The sequence below is a fragment of the Glossina fuscipes genome, unplaced genomic scaffold (assembly GCF_014805625.2).
Source record: "Glossina fuscipes isolate IAEA_lab_2018 unplaced genomic scaffold, Yale_Gfus_2 43, whole genome shotgun sequence".
In the NCBI taxonomy this organism is placed as follows: domain Eukaryota; kingdom Metazoa; phylum Arthropoda; class Insecta; order Diptera; family Glossinidae; genus Glossina; species Glossina fuscipes.
In genome coordinates, this window is record NW_023998427.1 from 2,761,376 (window position 1) to 2,785,261 (window position 23,886).

At 33.9% G+C, this 23,886-nt stretch overlaps 1 protein-coding gene across 4 annotated transcripts in view; it reads left to right on the forward strand.

Moving 5' to 3' along the window:
• LOC119637120 (alpha-actinin, sarcomeric) overlaps positions 1-23,886 on the forward strand; it is a 59,828-nt gene that overhangs the window by 35,221 nt on the left and 721 nt on the right. For 2 of the 4 annotated variants that reach the window (XM_038032954.1, XM_038032953.1), the window contains exons 3-9: positions 10,869-11,285; positions 11,387-11,540; positions 11,759-11,907; positions 18,822-18,914; positions 19,002-19,352; positions 19,420-19,598; positions 21,877-23,011. In XM_038032954.1, coding sequence (XP_037888882.1) covers positions 10,869-11,285; positions 11,387-11,540; positions 11,759-11,907; positions 18,822-18,914; positions 19,002-19,352; positions 19,420-19,598; positions 21,877-23,011 — 2,478 coding nt within the window. Of the gene's footprint in view, positions 1-10,868; positions 11,286-11,386; positions 11,541-11,758; positions 11,908-16,115; positions 16,202-18,821; positions 18,915-19,001; positions 19,353-19,419; positions 19,599-21,876; positions 23,012-23,886 lie in introns of all 4 variants that reach the window. The other 2 variants (XM_038032956.1, XM_038032957.1) reach the window with 2 other exon arrangements.

Below are 23,886 nucleotides of genomic sequence, written 5' to 3' on the forward strand. Positions count from 1 at the left end.
GTAAACATTATAAAAAATATATATCTAATTAACTATAACATTTTCGTTCAAAACAGATCAGATTTCACTTTAGTTGTTCATATCAATCGCTTATATCAACGGTTTGGAAGTTTACACAGACTGCTAAGGATTATAAGTTGCAATGTTTTACCCATTAGTGATGGATTGCGAGCAGAATGTAAACGTTTTTAAACTTAATCTCTGGCCATCAAGTTGGAGTGCGAATATATGCGAATGTTCATCCTTTAAAATGAATTTTTGTGGCTATAAGCATTCCAATAATATATGACGCACAGACTGACTCACGAATAAACCAAAGGACACACAAAGATAAGCCAAGATAAATGGTTTCAAACTCAACTAGATTGATCAAGAATATGCACCGTTCGTACCGTACAGCGAATGTGTGCACATTGCAAGCAGAGGAACAACTTTAGTTTACCTTCATTCATGGGCGAGGGCTATAAGAACATAAATATAAATTTCAATATTTATTTGCTAAGAAATTTTGCAAGAAAATTTGCCGGCCGTCTTGAAAACGTATTATGTAAGATTATTTTAAATAGTTAGGCGGAGGAACATCCGTAAGCAATAAGGAATTTTATAATTTCCAGTCGTTATACTCAAATGGCAGACATTCAGAATTCAGTTCAAATTTCTCTAGTTGAAGTAGAAGTAACATGAGTTACCAATTAGAAAGTCACTTTATTTCTATTTAAAGTAAAATTATTGAGGGTCATAGTTAAGATCGTCGCAGCATTCTTCGTTTTTCTCTATGCATGCATCTTCTCTAAATCATTTTTTTCGTTCACATATATATATGTATATATAACTGTCAAGTATTGATAAATATTTGCTAGCTTCTCTAACTGTTATTACACAGTATCAACATGGTCGTGACTTTGACACTATTATTATTATTATCATCGTTCTCCTGTTGGTTGGCGTGAAGCCGGTAAAGCAACCTTTAAAACAGCGGCAAAACATGTTTTCATTTGACTGTATAAGAGTTGTTACTCTTGTTTAAAAGTTTAGCTTAGTAATATATTAGTAAAATATCTGTTATATTGAGCTCCATGTAAAGTTGGTTATGTACATATAGACATATACATATATATATATATATATATATATATATATATATATATATATTGGAGTTAGTCATCTTCAATTGATATTCATGCTGTGCTCTTACTTGCGTTATCGGTAACTGATTGTTACTGTATTTGGTGATCATTAAAAATGACCGTTGCTCTCATGTACATACATATGTTAAGTGTGGCCAACTGTTGGTAAATTTCTTTTTCACTATTTATCATAATTATTATTAAGACTATTATTATTATTGTTATTGTTATTGCTTTGTGATAAATTTTTTTCTTTTCAAAATTTGAAAATTCACGCCTTCCATATATGTTTATCCGATATTTTATATGAAATTCATTCGTTATTTTGCGTTGAGCATTAGTTTTCGCTCCGGGTGAATTTCACAGACGATTCTGACAATAATATGCAGTAAGCATATTTTTTATTTATTACCATTGTAACTACCAATCCATCGACTGATGTACATAGCTACAAGATGTGTAATTATCATATATCATAAGAGAGCACTTTTAAGCGATGAAACTTACAGATTATAAATATTTAAAAAGCGCCAACTTTGTTATGCGCATACATCTTAGGTGGATCAAGTGTGAGAGACTAATCCTGCAAGTGCATTGAAGCGGGCAGTTATGTGTTTAAAAAGAAAAAAAAATCTCCTTGACAATTACGGAATACACATATTGGGCTCCTGGGCGAGCGCACCTAGCAGCCATATCCGTGGCATTGGTATCCTTGATTACGGACGAAGCAATCGAAAAGATTGACCTTGAAAAATGTATTAGGAAAATAATTAAAGAGAAAATTGACGAAGAGGGACAACAACATTACTATCCAAACTATTCGCTAATGCTGATTATAATCTCGTTCCACCACAGTAGCCAATCACTGTGTCCAATCAGCGTTGGGAACATTATGGTCAAACCATTTGCAAGAATCCGCTTTAATCGCATCATTCAATAAGTCTGAGGTCTAGCTAAGAAAAATAATAAATAAAAGTAAATTTTTTTTTTTCAAGCTTTGTCGTTATTCATCAACGTCTTCGCCTTTAAAAGTGATGGATTCATTTCAAAACGAGCTCCTCAAACATTTCGATGTTTTTTTCTGTGGAAAGATTCAGCGACCAGAACGTTCAACATGATCAGCGTTTGTATGACCGCCTTTAAACTCACCATACCAGTCAATAATAATTGATTTCTCTACTGCATTATCTTCATAACGCTTATCATGCCATCGTTTAGCTTTGATAGTATATATTCTTACCAAAAAGCAACATTTAATCAATAGAAGTGATTCTGTTTTATCCATTGTTTTGGAAATTGCAAAACTAGGGCTAAACTAAAGCCATTATAACCTGTAAACTAATTGTCAGAATTTCATAAAATTTTGACATGTATCATTTGAAACCTGGTACTATGCAGAAGTCATACGATCTCTTAACAGTGTTGCCATGCATTTGCCGCTGATCGCGGACTTATTGAGAGAGCATACCAACATACCAATGAACTCTTAAGAAATTTACTCCGCCAAAGTGCAAATGTGAGCAAAATCTTATGATTAAACTCGTACTTAGTGAATGGGGAAACCTTTTAAATATTCGAAGACTCCTCTTCGTAGCGTTTTACCTTATGGGCATATCTTGAGAGTACCTGGAGAATTTAATATCAACAAAATATTAAATTTTATTAAAGTGACTAGACTAACCGCCTGGTTTATCTTTCAAAACACAAAATCGATTGTTTTAGGTGCTATTGCTCATCCTACGTTTAGTCTAATAATAATGACATATTTATATACGACGTGCAAAGGGACCTGAGATAGATCCAATTTTAGAATTGCTTTTTGAGTCTGAACCTGTCCGTCTGCCTAAAATGTTTTAGTGAATTTTTATGCACTGACCTGTTTTGGCCCATAGATGAACGCTACTAAAAACTGCTCGTATCGGACGATTTTTTCTTTCACTCCCCATATAACGACATATTTTGGAAAGCGCTCGTATGAAACAAAGTTGTATAAAGCACTTAATGGATGGCTTACCTATTTTTTATTAACGCGAGAACAAGTAATAAATAATGGGGACCTTTTGATTAAATTGGAATCTGGTAATCCCACAGAATTAAAATCTAAATCGCTCTATTCAAAGTAATATTAATGGAAGAAAATAGGAGTACAATTTTCGTCTCAGTTCTGTACAACGCGACGGATTGCACGTGTTAAAGATGCTCATTCTTCACAGAGTTTAAGGGATCAGTGCCGAGTAAGTGTTTGTGTTTAAAAGTCGTACCAGGTATGTGCTTATGAAGCTGCTATTTTTGTACTGTAGATACGCGTTGATTGTATGAAAAAATGTTCCAATTTGTCCGACAATTTGTGGGTGATATGCCACAAACGCTGTTGCTCTTTTTAGGCAAGCGACCTATCAAGCCAATGTCGTAAGAAGTTAAGCGTAACGCGAGTTACTCATAAGCTGCGTGTCGCATCGATACAATAATAAATAATAATCGAAAGAGCTAAAGTTTGGTTAGTAAGCGACATGGCCTAACAATTGAGCGCTCGAACGAACCGCTAATTGATTTTGCGTTTGGATCACATGGATATCATCTAACAAAATGCCCTTGCGTTACCTTTTTTGATATTTCGCAAATTTTTAAAGCAGTGAAAAGTTCAAATCGATTAATTGCAGTTGGCACCGCTTCATATTACTCGTTCCATCAGATTTTAACAGCTAATAAGAATAGGCATAGAATGTCGTGTTCTTGATAATACCGAAGGTACGTTTAGATCTACATACGAGTTCTATTTTAGGATTGTCAAAATAGATCCGGTTTTCATTCCCGGCTAGGATGCGATGCCAAAAAGAGCAAAGGAGAAATTCTCTCGACTAATGCTCTTTATATGGCATAAAACTGCATGTTTTCGTTGTTAGGTAAAATATTTTTGCTTTGCGACATGTGCTACCACTATGACTACTTATTGCTGCCAAATGTCTAAGCTGCAATAAAAAACCCGGTATGGGCAAGTTCCAGTCAAACGGGTTCAATACGCAAGTGCTGCATTTCTTTTATACCATTTGCTAAATCTTCGTATTGCATAAAAATATGCATTGGGAACAATCAGTGCACCTGTTAAAATAGGTATTCCCTCAGAGCCTGATTTGGAAGCATAAACTCTGTCTTAAATTTTTTCTTTCCACAGCTACGTAATGTGTTATGAGTCGGATTGTACGTTCATCACAAAAGTGAAAATCTCTCCATTTCTCTTAAAATTATAAGCTCAACATTATAGATAGATAGAGAAAGAGTTCGCATCACTTTAATTGAATCAAGGATGCGCCCATATACAAATGAAGCGGGGTAAGTTGGTAAATACGCTTTATAGGTTTTATTAGATGAATGGATGTGCCGTCTAAGTTACAATCAAATGTTGTGAATAAGTAATTTATGAATGTTAATAGATTTAGGCTAAGACGATTACATTATGCTCTCCTGCGTTAAGGTTCTCCTTCTCTTCTCTTCTCTTCTCTTCTCTTTCCTTCCCTTCTTTTCTTTTTCTTGTGTTTTATATTGATTTTTTACTTACAGTAGGTGAACAGAAAAAATTAAAACAAGAGTAGAAAAAATAAAGTCTTGAAGTATTAGGCATCAGAATTAGCGGCACAGAAAAATTATTGCCAGGGAATTTCGAGAAAAAATAGATCTTAGATAGATAACAACAAACAAATCCTCCTACTTCCTGCCACTAATATTTTATATGAAAAAGAAGTATGCTATTGCAAGCTTACTATTCGTTAGCTTGACATTCGTAGCGCTATGTAGCGTTTTCTCAAATTTCATTTCAGTTTTTTGCTTTTATTTTTTGACTTTCTTCCTGTAAGGTTTGTTGACTGATACTAAAGCTCCCTCGGCCTGCGGTATATAGGCCTTGGGTGCGCTATAAAAAGAGAAACAATTACAAATCTCTGTGATTATGTGTATGAACGTTAGATCAGAGTCCGTTAATTAAATTAAGTTAAGGTTAAAAGCCGCCTTGTTTACGGTTAGCAATCAATTAATAAAATGATTGATTTAGTATCAACTAGTGCAGCTTGAGAATTAATGTACAATGAATATTGAAAATCTATCGTCAACCAACCTGACCATATAAGTCTAAAAAAATAAATCAATTTATTAATTATAATAATACAATATAAAAAGCAAATGTTTGCAACGAATTGCTGTTACCTAACAGCAAGACGTTGAAGAACGAACGCATCGATAAAAAAAATAAAAGATTTCAGCAAAAGCCATACTTGCTGTACGCAGGAAAATAGTACTTGTAGGAGATATCATGACAGGTGACTGACTGTCTTTGAGGGTTTATGTGCTACGTGATGATTTACAGAGACGTAATAATGCCATAACATTCACATTCATATACTTATGTGTGTTACTTTTTTAAACGGAATGCAACGTAAGCTGAATAAAATGTCATCCTCTGGTCGCAAAAATACAGATGAATTTTCAAGATGTAACAAGTGTTCATTTAGTCTCTTAATTGAATTGCAGTTTAACGGTTTCATCAGTACAATGAAAATACTTCATTGTTTGTTGTAACTGAATTCTCCTTTCAAATCGATCTGAATTCCCGCACATGGGTTGCGTAGAAGCGTATTGCGTAGAGTAAACTTTGCTCTCATCATCTATTTAGGCTTTATGTCAATACAAAGTATATTTATTAAAGGAAATCGGAGGCGCATCTCTACGCAAACTTTGTAGGCAATTGAGAAAAATTAATAAACCAAACAAACGTATGCAGTTATACTAATAAATTTATTTATGAATTTATTATAACGCGCCCTTGTTTTGAATAACGTGAAACTATGCGGCAGCAGCTTGACAATGCACTTTATATATATGAAGTAATATCATTATTGAATGTGTGATTTAAACAAAAGAAAAGCAAATTGCATATATATATATATATATATATATATTTACATATTAAAATATATGTTTATGGAATTAATGTATGAAAAATGCAAGAAAAGCCAGACTTGGAAAGTGATTAACATGATTCATTTACTGCGCAGCCGAATCGAGTCAAGAGTTATATACAGTTATTCCCACAGATGGTGTTACTACTGTTACTACTATAGAGCATCCAAAAAATGTGCACCTTCCGCCCATTGAATAAGAAACTTGAGGAGCATTGAGTTAAAATGCAGCAGCCCGTAATCAGTTAGGTTACTCCGATGATGTGTTCTTTTACTTGAATATAGGTATGTTGATCGCATTCACAGTTACACGATAAAACCGAGTTGGGTAAAAGAAAAGCCGGTTTTTTTTTTTTCTTTTTTTTTTTTTGTTCTTTACAAGAACACAGAAATTTCTGTTATATGAACTGGTTTCGTATAAAAGAAAGAATCAAATAAAACCAGTAGAGTTGCTTTGCCCTCCTTTTTTCTTCTTTTTTTTTCTCCGTGTAGCAGTAGTTAATATTGTTACTGTTGCTGTTGTTGTTCTCATTGCTGCCTGCATACATAACAGAATTCTAAATTGAATATAACTGCATGTGGCAGCTTTAAATGCATCTTAGACGCCGCAGCATGCGCAGATAGTACAGCTTAAGTTTGATAATATAATGTACTGCGTAACTGTGCACTCTGACTATGGTTCTATGTGAGTTAGCAGTTAGTTGTATACAAACTACGTCAGATTTACATTTGAGGTCGTATGCCTTAGATGACAGTGTCGCGCTATCACTTATAAGCTTTATAAGGCTCGTGCGCACACGCCACTCTTTTTTTTTTTGTTTTGTTTTGTTTTGTTTTTTTACTTTTCTTTTTTTGTTTTGTTGCTTTTTTTTAAGTCTACTGGTTTTGAAATGCGAATGCGTTTTTAACTACCGGCTGTTGTTGGGTAATGAATAAGCAGACCGAACAACTTATTCTTCGCATACATTTCGATATTTGCATTTGAGCGTACACACATAGATCCGTCAGAATAGTGTGCGGGCACGCGCGCATACAATACAATATGTTCCGCCTCAAAAATTCAATAGTCGTCTAAGTGATTGCAAAATCGCTGGGAAAAATCATATTAACATGGAATAAGGATTTACAAGTCTTCTAAAAGATTAGTGAAGTGCATTAATAATCCAAATTTAAATCTATATATCTATATATCTATATTTAGATAATACTTTTAATAAAATAGATCTTAAATTGCACTTGTGTAATGATTTCATGTAACTCAATGAATTTAATTCAAATTTTAAACAATATAAACACATTTGTTTCGTGGTCACGTGGATGAAAAACAAAATGCCTTATATTAAGTATGAGGTAAATTTCCCCCTCAAAAAAAAAAAAAAAAAAAAAAAAATTATCCAGTTTAATTCCGAATAAAGGAGCTTTAAAGCTCCATGTAGTTCCATGTAGCAAGTCGGCATGCACGAGGCTTCACTAGCACATAGTTTGTCTTCGCGTGCAAAAAACTATTCAAATTACGTTTAATTGAAAGTAGACGCGAAATTACCGAGAAATTTTAAGTTATATATATTTTTTTTAATTTTACTCGTTGTAGGGAAGTGGCATCCCTTTTAAATGAACACAAACTTGGTTGAAGAATGCTAGTTTCATTTTTATCAACACTCGCATTTCAACAACAAATGCATAGAATATATGAAAAGATACGATAAGAACACAGTAAGTTCATCAGATTGTTGATGTGTATTAGGACCGTTAATATAACAGGAAGATTGTTTAACGGGCGCTAGAACCTACCTAGAATTTAAACTGTTTACTATACCCATCACCGACGCATGAAGGATATATTCATTTTGTCAAAACGTTTGCAACGCTCAGAAGGAGGCGTCAGAGACTCCACACAGTATATATGTTCTAAATTGATTTAGGCATGTCCGTCTGTCCGTCTTTGTAATGTCTGTTGTAAGCATTCTCCTGGTCGCGAAAAATTAAGCAAAAATTTGGCAGAAACATTGCAAGTTCTTACATGCAGTTTGGTACTGAAAATGGGCCAATTCGGTCGTAGGACACACTTACAGCTCTACGTAAAGTGAGGGCACCTCTGTTTTTCGAAAGAAATGAAAGATTGGTTGTAAACTATAACAGATAAATCCATAAAAATTTGTCTTGGATGTGAATACTACGGGCGATCCTGTACCAGCATGTCCGTTTCTTTATCTGTCCGTCTACTCATTTTCGCAACTGTGTCGTATCTTTGCAAACATTCTCTATTTAACTAAGATATCGCTTACAAACTTGCAAAAGAATTTCAAAATCATCCAAATATTTTAAGAACCTGCCTACAACGCGAACACGCCAATATGTCAAAACTGTGAACTCCTTCGTTTTCCGTGCTTTCCACTTGCAATTCATAGAGAACTCATCATATGAATTTCGATTTTTATTTTGAATATAGAAAAAATCAGCTGCGCCCACCCAATTTAGTTCTTTTCTTCTTTTTTTTTTTTTTTTTTTTGGATCACGGTGATGAGTATAAAAGATTCGGTATATAATTTTCTTACTTCTTTCCATTATGTTTTTAGTCGCGCTTAGTCTAACGGTGATGGGTATGAAAGACCCAGTCGCATCCGAATTCAATTATCTTAATTGTTATAGATAAACATCTTTTCCCATACACAAATTCCCCGAATTTTTCTTGTTTCATTTTATTAATCATATGATTGTTCTTATTAGTTATTCTGTCAGTTAGACAACAATTTGATTCAAATAAGACTTAGAGTGAAAGGGGTATCGTAAAATCGGTTTTCTTTTAAATGAAAAATAAATTTATCTAAATTTCAACGGAAAGAAATAGCCTATACAATATATATATATATATATATATATATATATATATATATCTTTTTTGCTCATTTCTTCTTACTAGATATAGAATTTAAGAAGATTTGTTTACAAGTTTAAACGTCAGTGAGACAAATGCCAGCCAATGCAAAGATACTAGTTCTAGCATAGTATAATCTCCTCAAGTATCAATTTCTTATTCTTAATTTGCGGGTGAAGATAGAAAATACGCTTTTCTCTGTAAACTATCGCCACCGCCATATGTTGAGAGACATCACAGAGATCAGAAAAATCACAAGGTACACTTTTCTATGTGATTTGTGGATGTAAACAACCCTGTTGTGTGACAAAGCTGATATCGATGCGTCCTCTTGTGATTCAAATCAATTACGATCAAAACAACCATAACAAGAATATATATTATTTTCTTTTACGGTCGGTAACCGATTGCAATGCCAGAAAGTATCCCATACTTTTAAATATAGAACCTTAATATTCTTAATATTCCAATCGTAATTTGTCAATATGAACGGTCCCATATATATTCCAGAACACAATACCCATAAACTTTGTGAATGTCATTTTAAATACCAATCGGAAACTGAGTATATGTTCTGTTGGGCCCTGTGGCACATGTGCCATCTTATCGACAGTTAGCGAACTTGTTAAAAAAACCCAAATAGTAGCCGAGCAAGTAAGAATCAAATCTGCCAAGTTAGTAGTGCTTGCAGCCTCGTATTCCAAGTGACGTTCGGCCGTAATTGGTCGTATTTATGGTGGGGGCTAAATCGGTGAAGGCGTAACACTTAGGGATTGGACGCAACACACTCATTAGGATGCAGCCACCGCCGCCCTACCTCATTCTCTTTCGTCACTTCTTTACCACGGATAAGAAACGTTTCGTAAGTGGGTGGTCGTATTGAAAAAAAAAAAATGTAGTAAATAAAGAGAAAATGCCTCCATTGAAATGCAAACTTCCTGTGCTTGTGCAAATCCTGCACACGTGATTTTCATTCAGCATATATTTCTGCTTAGGAACGTAAGACTATGTGTTTTCTATTGCGGTCTAAGACTAAAGTAAAGATGAAAAGCCGTCTCGAAAAACGTTTTCCTATTTAACACGTTGCAAATACGCAAAGAGCAACGCTTGTTTCTTGTAGCCTGGAAGAAAAAAAAAAAAAAAGTACGAGCAATGTTAGCTTGACTTTTGTGGTTAATAATGTCAGCGAAGTGCCACATTAGTAGTAAATTTTGCAAATCAACATTTGAGAGTGGATATAAGCTGACCACTAATCTGCTGTAATCAAAAATTTTAATCCCACCAAAAAGGAAGTTACAACAGATATTGACCATGTTGAACTTTCGCAAGAGAATTATTCCGTTTGCCAGATAAGATGGTGAACCAAAGACGTATCGTATCTATATTTTGATAATTCAGAGACTATAAATTATACAAAGAGTGGAGCCCGTTATTATACTCTGCACCACTTGTGGCAGAGGGGTATATGAAGTCGGTGCGAATACATGCAACAGCCAGATGGACTTGAACCAACCAACTTGAACTAGACCAACTTTTTATTATACCGATCGATTCAGAGGCGCTTTCCGAATCGATCTAAGGTTGTCTCTCCGCTTGCCCTTCTTATTTTCTTGCGTTCAACCTACAGGCGACAATTTTCGAAATATTCTGATGAAATTTGGTTTACTGAATTGTTTTGGTTAAAGGACGAATGAAATGCTTTTCCGACAACTTCGGTCATAACAATTTGTTTTGAAATGCCGTTGTATGAATAAACTAATACGGTCATGTCGGACAATTAATGATGGGCCGTGACCGACCGTAATGTTTTCACTTGTTTTTCAATTATGTTGGATGCAGAAGTTTTATGTAGCAATTTGTCTATATGTATGAATTTTTCTTAATTTTTTTGTTTTTTAAATTTCTTTCGCCTTCCAGACATTTACTGCTTGGTGTAACAGTCACTTGCGTAAAGCTGGGACCTCCATTGATAATATCGAAGAAGACTTTCGTAATGGTTTGAAATTGATGCTGTTACTCGAGGTTATCTCGGGTGAGACATTGCCTAAGCCCGATCGCGGCAAGATGCGTTTCCACAAGATTGCCAATGTGAATAAGGCTTTGGATTTTATTGCTTCAAAGGGTGTTCATTTGGTATCGATTGGTGCTGAAGAAATTGTTGATGGCAATCTGAAAATGACGCTCGGTATGATTTGGACAATTATCTTACGTTTTGCCATACAAGACATCTCCGTTGAAGAGATGACCGCCAAGGAGGGCTTATTGTTATGGTGCCAACGCAAAACTGCCCCCTACAAAAATGTCAATGTACAGAACTTCCATCTGTCATTCAAGGTAAATAAAAGAAAGAATAAAAAGTTATAAATGCTACTCTAATGTAAAGAAGAATTTTTTCATATGACATAACATACCTAACTTGTATCGCTAATTTATAGGACGGTTTAGCCTTCTGCGCTTTGATACATCGCCATAGGCCCGACTTGATTGATTATTCCAAACTTTCCAAAGACAATCCATTGGAAAATCTCAACACTGCCTTTGATGTTGCTGAGAAATATCTTGATATTCCACGCATGTTGGATCCCGATGGTATGTTTATCACATATATTTTCCGTTTACTTTAAGTAGATTTATTAAAAAAAAAAAAAAAAAAAAAAAAAAAATGTAGAAAACAATTATATGTTTTATTTTATTTGAAATATTTATTTAAATATTTAAATTTTTTATAAAATTCGTATGTATGTTTTTTTCTTTATTTACTTAAATAATTGTATAAAATGATCATAAAATTCATATATAAATAATAGATTTGATCAACACACCCAAACCGGATGAACGTGCCATCATGACGTATGTCTCATGCTACTATCATGCCTTCCAGGGCGCTCAACAGGTTGGAAATGTGACGCATGTACCCGAACCCACAAGACAATACACCTACGTCCCGAATTACAATGTGACTAAAATTCACATTTCAATACACTTTTCAATACAATACGTTATATACTGCTTTTCTTTATCTCTTAATACCTCTCATTATCGTTACGATATCTGGCCGTGTGTTGAATAACTCTTATAATTAAATTAACTTCCTAAGCAGCTTATCTTAAGCGCGCGTTCTTACGTATACGCGTACGTGTGCGTATATACGTTTATGCGTATATGTATAAACTAAAATAATTATCAAACCGGCATTTGTATGTAAAGGCAAAAAGGCGTTAATTTAATCTTAACGTTAAGTAATCGCTCATAATTAATCCTTTTATTCTAGCACGCATATAAAGGGCAATTTTTTTTTTTTTTTTTGATCTAAATTGAAAAATATTACGCTTTCTATTTTTCTCTTTAAAAAGAAAAAAACCTTTACCTTAATCTCAACAATGCATTAACTGCCTCAATGGTCTCAATTTTCTAGATAGATAGATAAGAAGTGAAACGAAACGAACACTGAATAGACAAATCCTAAACAAAATTTCAATTGCGAGGATAGGCTGTGGTTTTTACATATTTTCACTTGGTTACATCTCAAATGTTTTCAAGATCCCAATAACCATTTTTTTTTTTTTTTTTTGTGAAATTACAAAGAATAATAATATAGTTTGGAAGAAGGATTGATTTGCTTTATCTTGTTTTGTAACTAAAAAATTTAGATTGTGATTAAAATGAATAAACCTCAATAATATAGGATTCGTTCGTTTTCCTGTCTTCTACTCATCAAAATGAGACAAAAGTTAGCGCTCTCTTCGCTAAACGCACATTGAAAAGTATTGCAAAAATTATAATTCACACAAAGCATATATAATTCGAGAGAGCCACGGCTCAGCGAAATCGACGACTTTCACGGATAGATGGAAAATCATAAGATACGCAGTTTATTCATTTCATTTCATTTAATAAAGCGTGACATTCGGTTATGAGCTCTTAGCGGTTTGCTTTGGACTAGGCTTGCCTAAAAGGTAACGTAGTCTCTTATGTCCTTTCTTCGTAGTTATATGAGACCAGCTAAGAATACATTCAGTTCACTTTTAATCCATGCCCTTTGAAGAAGGTCTCAAAAATATATACTTGTATTAATATTAGTTCAAAATTGGATTTTGCCGGACTTTTAAACTTTACATTAAATGAGGCATTAAGGTATTTGCGTAATAGTTCTAATAGTTCTTCTATTTTATATACAATACATACTCAATATGTAAACAAAAGGAGAAATAAATAAAAACCAGATAAATATATTATAGCGCGCTATGGCCTACCATTAAATATAAAAAGTGATGCAATCCGAACTATTTTCAATAGCGTTCGTCCCTGGGAACCAAAACACACATTGGTGCCGCCAATTTCCTTTAAATATCTCAAAAATTGTGCCCTTTGGGTTGAATATTAAAAAGCAAAACGGATCGATTGAGAATGTGCCTCCGAATGTCATTTTGAATCGATCAGTATAATGAAAGGCGGGTCTATCTCAAATCGGTAATGCCTTTCAAATACATGTTTTTAGGATAAGTCCTCCACCAACACTATAAACTTTTTTCACAAATTCAAATATTTCCGTGCTCATCTTTCAACTCGACTTGAGTTTGTTGCTTCATACCGTTTTCGTAAACACATAACAAAACGTGTACTAGCAACTTAAATACTAATAAGTGGACAATCTTTTGATGCATACCAATAATCTATGTATGATAAAGATTTAAACTTTGATAAAAGAGATGGTAATCTATATTAGACCATGTAAGTTTCGACAGGCTATTGCAAGAAGACTTTCCCTGGAAATACGATAAATGAACCTAATTAAAAAAATTGAAAAAAAAAACCGTTAGTAGATTGTAAATTGTAGGAAATTAAATTTCAAATATTATGACTGCGTTGAGTCTTATGTCACTTAAACCCCTTGTGTTAATGGAAGAAATCTTAAATAGGGTTAAAGAAAAGAGAAGAGTAAAAATCCAAAATGCGCTCTAAATGGCAAACATATAGGCCACCGCCGATCAGTATGGTACGAAACCTATAAATTTACGAAAATTTGCAAATTGTTCATCTAAGAGATAGTAAGTCTAGTAATAGACCACGGCATTCGTTAACTGCAAATGTCGACCTCCGAAACATATCATACTTTTATATATTCCCTTCAGATGATGATTTCTTAGTTTATATAAAAGTTTTAACAAGAGGTTGAAAATCGAAGGAATAGATCATGAAAGCTGCTGACAGTAGCCAAGTAGTAAAGAAGCGTGACTAATTCAATCGACATGCCAGGGCTCAATTACCAGCGCGCTAAATTCATACCGATCAGGTACACACCTCCCAAACTGAGACTACCCTACTTCTATTTCTATTTCCTTTTTTCCCACTTCTTTCTCACCATCACCGTCTTGCACGCATTAAGGATCTGTAACTTGTTTTACACATTATTATAATATCTTCCTCTTTAATTTTGGTTTTAGTTGACAGATACTCAAAATTCGCCATGAATTGCCTACATAGATAGTACCTCTTATTTCGTTTCAGAAAAATTTTCCTAGTTTTTATAAAAATTATTTCGTTAATATAATTATGTTATTGAAATTTTTCCTATGCATATATATTTCCAAAGAAGAAAAAAAAATAAATAAATAAAACAATAGATAATCAAATTATTTTAAATTAAAAAGAAAAGCAAAAGAAAAACCAAATGAATAACAAAACATGTCTACACCTGCATCTGAAAGAAAATAAAAGACATATAGAAAATGATTCAAGAGCTTTTTCGTAACTATTTTTAGTAACAAAATTTTCAAACAAACAAGAAAGTTAACCTTCATGAAATGAAATAAATGAATAAATGAATAAATTGATGCATCATCATCTTTAAAGAAATTTATGTGCATAACTCTGTCTTTTGGGTTTGCGATATATATAAATAAATTTGCATATATTAAACTTGTACTCGTATATCAAAGGCACTGCTTACAAACTTTCTATATATATATATATATATATCAGTATATATAAAATTTTATTGGTTTATTTTTTTTTATTTTTTTATTTTTTTTTTTGAGAAATTAATCAACAGGAGTTCAATTTGCAATACTTTATCTTTGCATACACACTCATACATGTGTGTATGCACAAACGACCCAATTTCAAGCGTAACGAACAAATTAGCAAATCTGTAAATAACTCGAAAGCATTTTCCTTCGCATTTCGCGCGGTTTCAATAAACTTTAAAAGAATATCTTTTTTCATTCAATTGCCGAACATTCCAAGTGTTACACTTACAAAGTACACTAAACTAAGATGTTGATGGTGTGTTCGGCGTGCATCGAATTTTTACCGCCCACCACTTACGTATTACGCAACTATTAAGAATTGTTTTACAAAAATAACATAATAATAATAATAATAATAATAATCATAATATCATTAGCAGGTAAATTGGTATGAATAACGTTTTTTAAGATTGTCACACATCCCTCTGTATTCGTTCTGTTAATATGGTCGTGTTCGCAAAATCTGATCAACTTAAAAAGATGGACACTTGTAGCTCCATTAATTAATGATAAATTTATGGTGGAGTCGGAGGTCTCCAGATTTCTAATAATCAGTCCGTACGTATGATTGACATATAAAGCTTAGGGTGAAGTAAGAAAATTCCATCTTCTTTCATTTATATTAAGCGATAGGACGAAAAGTATTGACAAAAACTGCTAACGCAAATGGTGGCGATAATGTACATCTACATCCCCTTCTAAGACCACAACTTCCTCTTAATGCATAAAATTTTAAGAAGATAAAAAAGAAAAAGTCAAAATTTGTTTATCTAAAAAATCTTGTTTGTTTGAAGAATGCATTTCGCTTGCATGCCGCCCGTGGTTTAAATATTTATTTTACAATTTTTTTTCTTTATGTTCTGTGTTCTTCGAATTTTCTTTTTTTGTTTCATATAATTATGTATAAGCATTCGGATGTATGTTTGAATGAAGTATCTATTTTTACTTATGCAAATGCAAGTATATAACACAATTGTGTCTGATTTTATATGGTTTCCTATTGCTTTTGTTAAAGTTTAATTTTTTTTTTTTTTTTTTTTTTTTTTTTCTTTTCTTTTATTGAAACTAACATTACATCCATATGTGTTTGTTTATTGTTGTTTACTTTTATGCTTCTAACAAACATGAATAACAGACCTGCAGAATACCGCTTTGCCAGATGAAAGGGCCGTCATGACATATGTATCATCATACTATCATTGCTTCAGTGGCGCCCAAAAGGTTAGTTGATGTTTTTTTTTTTTTTTCTTTTTTTTTTCAAAAAGTACTGAAGACTTCACGTTCCGCTAAAATGTAATTCAACTTGTATCGAATTTTATATCTCGCTATGCAATAAGTCGAGTAAAATTAACAGAATTCGTTCAGCAGGCGAAGAGAATCAGTTCAAAAATGCTAAGCTAAACTTATTCATTTCAAATCGATTTAAAAAATTACAATTTTATTTAGTAGACTTACCTGGTGAAAAGTTGAAAAAATCATGGCATTCGTAGAATGAAATTTTAATTCCTGTCTTATGTTACCGTCACTACTAGTAGCTCTTCAAGTAGGAAGCTTTTAAATCATCTAATGTCAACGCGTGCTATCTTCGTAATTGCTTCCAACTCTATGTTTTCATAGCGTCTGGAAGTCGATTTGTATTTGTGTTAATTAACGATCTTACTATCATAAACTATTTGTATGATCTAGCGTTGGTATATTCCTTTAGAGAGCTCTTCAAATAAAAATTTAACAACAACCATTCCATTCTTACGGTAAAATATTTCCATACGTCATTTAATTGTCATTTCTTCCATTTAATAACGTTAGAGTATACGCTATCCGTCCTTACGAAATTGAAATAGAAATACCGCTGTAATCGTAAGTAGAATTACAATTAGGTTAAACGTCATTCTGAGGTTGTAGTCGTCTTCCTGCTGTAATTGTAATCGATTTTCGCATAAATAAGGAGCTTTACCTGTATTTCTAAGAGATTATTTTGAAGAACTGAAGCCAAGCGACCTTCACTTACGCTTCAGTGTCAATCCATAAGCGTTAAGTTACAGATCTACAGAATTATCTGTGGGTTGTACGATCCATACCACGGTATTTCTTCAAGACCCTTAACAGCGTTGTTTGTCAACTTCTATCAATGCTTCAATATACCGCGGGTTTCTTTTTGGAAGTAATCAGAAGAATTCAATACGATTCCAAGCTGACGGAGCGACATGTTACAGGCCGTTAATGTAAAACCCGCCTTTAATATTTCTTCTTAAACGTTATTTCTTTATTGTATTCTCGTTTGGAGCAGACTTTTAAACTTTCCAAACTTTAAATTCTGTCTACAATTCTCCCCACAGTTTTCCGCGCTGCCTCACTTTCCCGTTTTTTTTTTTTTTTTTTTTTCTATTTACTTACACTCATCACAGAAGGACGTAATTATATTCATTATGTGAAAATGTTTGCAATATCCAGAAAAACGCTTTAGAGACTCTACAAATTGTATGCTCCTTGATCAAAAAATAAAGTCAATTTACATTTTTGTTCTTTTGTTCATTCTTTCAAATCATAATATTCTTTGTTAAGCGCATTGTTTTCAGTTTTGGATCCCCTTTTGAACGATATTCGCTCGATTGATCGGTTGTTTCGAAAGTCGTACGCATACATTCCAGTCTCGCCTCCCATAATAATGCCTTTCATGATAATTTTGCAATTTTTTTGCTCAACCAAATACTTATCGTATCGAATGACATTTATTATGTGGAATTTGACATTTAGTGATTTTAGAATTTTTTTTTTTTTAAAGTAAAGGTGACGGATGCCGGCGACGATGGAACACAATTTTGTTACTTGCTTTCAAGTCTAATCTTTCCATGTTTTCTGTTTTATAACGAATCACTCAGTCACTTGTAAGAATAAAAAAAAACCTCTAAATAGAGATAAAATATTATAAGCCGGCCATCAGAAAATTTACGTTCTAAGTTGAAAAGTGACCCAAAGATACCATGTGGTAAAGCTAAGGATATAGAATAGAAACGATAAAATTAAAGAAAAAATTGAGCATAAGTCCTTGGCAAACAAAAAGTAGAATATTATTCTGAATGCGAACTAATGACCGCGTAGAAATCGATTTGAATTGCTCACAATATTCGAGAATTATGTATCATACTGTTTCCGCTACAAGTACATCAGAATTCGTTAAACTCCAGTTAGACAATAAAATTTTCTTTGCACTTCCAAAATTTCTACACCAAAATACTCAAAATCTTAAAAGTACTTTCTCAACACCGTAAAATTGTTTAGTCTTCGTATTATTTTACATTCGTAACAGCAGGCGCAGACATGAATTGTTTCAAGTTTGAAAGAGTATTATCTTTGTTTTCCAAAACACTGATTTAACTTCCATTGAAATCAAAATGGTTTAGCGGGGGCTTGGGACTTGGGTGCATTTTACCTTTGCGCAATTTTAAGTTACATTCCGACCATTTGTTTGATATCTTCGAAGTAATAAGGAAGAGTAAAATAATATTGCGGAGTTAAATGTTGTTTGATAATAGACCCCGATAAAAATTTTGCTGCAATAACTGTTAGATCTTGCATTCTGCAACTGTGGCTTTTCGCTATTGAATGAGTTACGTTTAACAAATTAAATATGAAATTAAATGCTTGCTTCTGTAACGTTTTTATTTACAAACGTTTTTATTTCTAATCTGTTCCTTTAAAATTCAATTCCTTGTGAATTTTGTTTTTTTTTTTTTCTTTATTAACTTAAGCAAAATTTTGTCAAAAATACTTTCTCTCAGAAGTGTAATAAAAAAATTTATATAATTATTTTTGATTTCTTCAAAAACCCTAAACAATTTAGGCGGAAACTGCTGCTAATCGTATTTGTAAAGTCTTAAAAGTCAATCAAGAGAATGAACGTCTCATGGAAGAGTACGAACGTCTTGCCAGCGATGTAAGCACAAAGTTTCTTATTTAAAGAAAAACAAAAAAAGAAAAACAAACGTTCGTTTATCTTCTAAATTAAAAATTAAAAATTTAGCTTCTGGAATGGATACGCCGCACTATGCCTTGGTTAAATTCGCGTCAAGCTGATAATTCTTTGGCAGGTGTGCAAAAGAAATTAGAAGAATATCGCACCTATCGTCGCAAACATAAACCACCACGTGTCGAACAGAAGGCGAAACTCGAAACCAATTTTAATACACTGCAAACCAAATTGCGTCTATCCAATCGTCCCGCTTATTTGCCCACAGAAGGTAAAACCGTAGCTGATATTGCTAACGCTTGGAAAGGTTTGGAATTGGCAGAAAAGGCTTTCGAAGATTGGCTATTGGCTGAGACGATGCGTTTGGAACGTTTAGAACATTTGGCTCAGAAATTCAAACATAAGGTTATAAACAATTAATTCATATCTCAAAAAGAATGAAATCTTATCCATTTTTTTTTACAATTTGTAGGCCGACGCCCATGAAGATTGGACACGTGGTAAGGAGGAAATGCTACAGTCACAAGATTTCCGTCAATGCAAATTGAATGAGCTTAAGGCTTTGAAAAAAAAACACGAAGCTTTCGAATCGGATTTGGCTGCCCATCAGGATCGCGTAGAGCAAATCGCTGCTATTGCTCAAGAACTGAAGTAAGTTTTCATTTTGAGTTAACTGAATTTTGTGCGTAGAGATGTGTATTGTTATTTATAATAATTATTTCAAAATAATTCCTTTCAAAAAATGCTTACCAATTTTCCGTTCACATACTACTCTAATGGTGCTCAGTGTGAGGTTTGCTTGAATATAGATAACATCATTCATATGTCATTTATTATCAATTACACGATACCATTTTAATGAAAACTTTAAATTTCATAAAAGTAGTAAAATTAAACGTTATTAGTGTAGTTTAATGGAGGATTATGCACTCTTACGGACGTAGCGGGCAGGATATAAAATGCTGAACAATCTTATTTCATATATACATGTACAACTCTTTTTTTATGCCGCAGATTGTGTAAAAAAAATCGCACAAAAAAAATCGTCTAAAATTATACATACGCTAGATCGTAGATTTAGGGATATGTTTTGCAACTTGAACACAGCTTTAAAAAATCGTCAGAACGTTACAAAATTGTAGATATTTCTCCAAAAAACCGTGCAAAAAAGTAATAATGAAATGCACATTAAATATTTATAAAACGAAACCAATTTATTTTTATTACAAAAAAAAAATCCAACTAATGTAGAGTAAAAATTGAGTCCAGAAGTGGAGCATATAAATATTTAAATCGAAATTCAGAATAAATATCAACGTCACGATCATACGTCGCTACTTGATAACAAGCGTCCAGTGCGTTTATTACGCACTGGACTATCATTAGTAGATATCTGATATGTCTAGTAAGACTGTCGCGTTTGGTTTAAATGAAGAATTACATTTATTAGCAGTAGGCCAAGTCATTAAAAGATGTGTGGGCATAAATCGCACTACTTCTGATCACGGTATTCCCTCAATTGTATTTTGCTGCTGTATACCTAAGTTTCTATAAGACACTGTCAAAATGAGAATTAAAAATAATTTTTTGGGATTCGTACTAGAACGAAATATTCGTTTAAAACAGTATATTCGTTCTTGTTGGTGAACCGTGTAGTTTTAAAATCACATAAAAGAACCGTGTAAAAAAAGAGCTGGGTATATATATCTATTTCAAATGAAATAATTAGTCGTGTCGAAAAACGATTAAGCTCCCTATTATTTCCTTCGTGCATGACCTGCTTTTTAGATTATTGCTCCGATTTATCCATTTCGATATAGCCTTTGTTGCCAATTGAACTAAAGTAAAAATATTCACATATTCGAGTTTCATTCTCATTATTAATCTTAAGTTATTAGGTGTACTAAAAAATTCCGCGTATTGATATTGGTTGCCTCATAAAAACTGCACGACATATACAGTTTTTTCAAAATTCTGGCCATATATAGCTTAGCATCGCTGCTTGTACGGTCAGTCATTTACTAACTGTCATCCAGTGCATAACGAAGCGTAAAGAGACACGCAGCATTTAAGCGATTGCTTGTTATTCTTTTTTAAACTGGCAAAAGATGTAACTCCAGTCGCTGAAATGGTTAAGTTGGCTTGGTAATGATGATGCAGCAAGCTGTGAAACAGTAAGATTGTGGTTTAAGAGATTTCGTTCAAAAAATTTTAGTGTTGAGGACGATGAACGTCCTGTAGTTTAGCGGGAGTTGTTGGATGAAGAAATTCAAAGTTCACTAAACGAAAGTCCAAGTTCAAAAAGATCTTGCTGTACAGTTAGTAATAGGTCAACAAGCGATTTCGATTCAATTGCATACAATTCGAAAGATGCGGAAGGAGCTAAAATGAAAGCTAATCAAAAAACACAAATATCGTACAATTAACATTCGCTTCCATTTGTTAAGTGCGCTACAAAAGGACGGATTATCTCCGCAAAATTATTTTGGGCGATAAAAATGGGATTTGAGCAACAATCATAAACGAAGAAGCGTACAAATCCGATAATGCTTCATTCTGTCTTTCCTGTCTTTGTACTTTGATGTAGGCTGAACGATAGGTTGTGCAAAACTGAAACTTATGCCGTAAAAGCATCAATATCCAAGTTGCCTATGCCCAAAACTTGACAAGTTGCCTATGAAAAAATTGACGAACTATGTTCATTGTATAAAGCAAGTAATTTAAATATATAGAATCTATTAGTACGTCCTTTCATTTCGATGGTCGATCGGTTAACGCAATCATTCCTCTTCGGTATAAAGGTTTTATAGTCGCTCGCTAGGTAGGATTTCACTATACACTATACATTACCTTCATTGTTTCAAATTGAAATTTTAGAAGTTTGTTTTGTTTTTTATACTTTATCCTATTTTTCAATTCTTTCACACAGCACTCTTGAATATCATGACTGCATTTCGGTGAATGCACGCTGTCAACGTATTTGCGATCAATGGGATCGCTTGGGTGCTTTAACCCAACGTCGTCGTACGGCTTTGGATGAAGCTGAGCGTATACTCGAAAAGATTGATATTTTACATCTCGAATTCGCTAAACGTGCTGCTCCATTCAATAATTGGTTGGATGGTACACGCGAAGATCTGGTCGATATGTTTATCGTGCATACCATGGAGGAAATCCAAGGCCTGATACAAGCACACGATCAATTCAAGGCCACTTTGGGTGAAGCGGACAAAGAATTTAACCTGATCGTGAATTTGGTGCGTGAAGTAGAATCGATTGTGAAACAACACCAGATTCCAGGCGGTTTAGAGAATCCTTATACCACACTTACAGCCAGTGATATGACACGCAAATGGAGTGATGTTCGCCAGTTAGTACCACAACGTGACCAAACGTTGGCTAATGAATTGCGCAAGCAGCAAAATAACGAAATGTTGCGCCGTCAATTCGCCGAAAAAGCCAATGTAGTAGGTCCCTGGATTGAAAGGCAAATGGATGCGGTTACGGCTATTGGTATGGGTTTGCAAGGTTCATTGGAAGATCAATTGCATCGACTCAAGGAATATGAACAGGCCGTATATGCCTATAAGCCTAATATTGAAGAGCTAGAGAAGATTCACCAAGCCGTACAGGAGTCGATGATCTTTGAAAATCGTTATACCAATTACACTATGGAGACATTGCGCGTGGGTTGGGAACAGCTGTTGACCTCAATTAACCGTAACATTAATGAAGTAGAAAATCAGATCTTGACCCGTGACTCAAAGGGCATCAGTCAGGAGCAACTGAACGAGTTCCGTTCTAGCTTCAATCATTTCGACAAGAATCGTACTGGCCGTTTGACACCCGAAGAATTTAAATCATGCCTAGTTTCGTTGGGTTATTCGATCGGTAAGGATCGCCAAGGTGAAATGGATTTCCAACGTATATTGGCTGTGGTCGATCCCAATTCAACTGGCTACGTACACTTTGACGCTTTCTTAGATTTTATGACACGTGAGAGCACCGACACCGATACCGCCGAACAGGTCATTGACTCATTTAGAATTTTAGCCGCTGATAAGGTAAGCAAAAGTACTTTTCCCTTTTATACCCACCGCTAAAGGATGCAGGCATACTCAGTTTATATTTTTTCATAATGTATGTAACACCTAAAAGGAGGTTTCGGAGACCCTATAGAGTAGATAAATTCTTGTTCAGCGTGAAATTCTGAATTGATTAAGCCATGTTTGTCCGTCTGTGTGGTGTTTGCTGTTGGCACTCTCTTGGTTGCAACAATCAAGAGACATTGGAAGATTTTGCACGCAGGATGGCGTTGAAAATGTGCCAAATTGTTCAGAGCAGAAATCCGCGGCGAAGCGTAAATTGAACGCTACTTCATTTTTTTAAGTAAAATTTCTCCGCGCTTGTTCGTCATTCAGAAGTTATAAAAGTCAAAACACGTACGCTACGAAACGCCATACCCTTTACGTACAAAAATTGAAAAAAATGGGCCATGCTCACACAAAGTTACAAGTGATTAAATTTTATTTTATATACTTTTTTGAGGTTCTATGTTTATTTATCGTAAGGCAAACAAGGGACAGAAGGTTTACAATTATCTTGAACATTCCTCAAACGAAGATGTCGTATCTGCCTAAAAATCGGTTAATTTTAAAATGAATAGGGTAGAGACCGCCATCAGGTGAATTAATTTTTTCTTAATAATACCTGCGACATGGGTATGAAATAAAAGAACTTGAAGAGTAGAAAGCGGCAAGGTACGTGTGTTAATTCTAAACTAATTGTGATAGATGTGTCGTGCTATGGTGGAAAAATTCGGAAGTATTTGGAGATTGGAATGGGAAAAGCTAAATGTGTCAATTCTAAATTAATTATGATGTACGTTGCGGCGTGGTAGATTAATTCTTCTTAACAATAGCTTCTAATGAAATAAAAG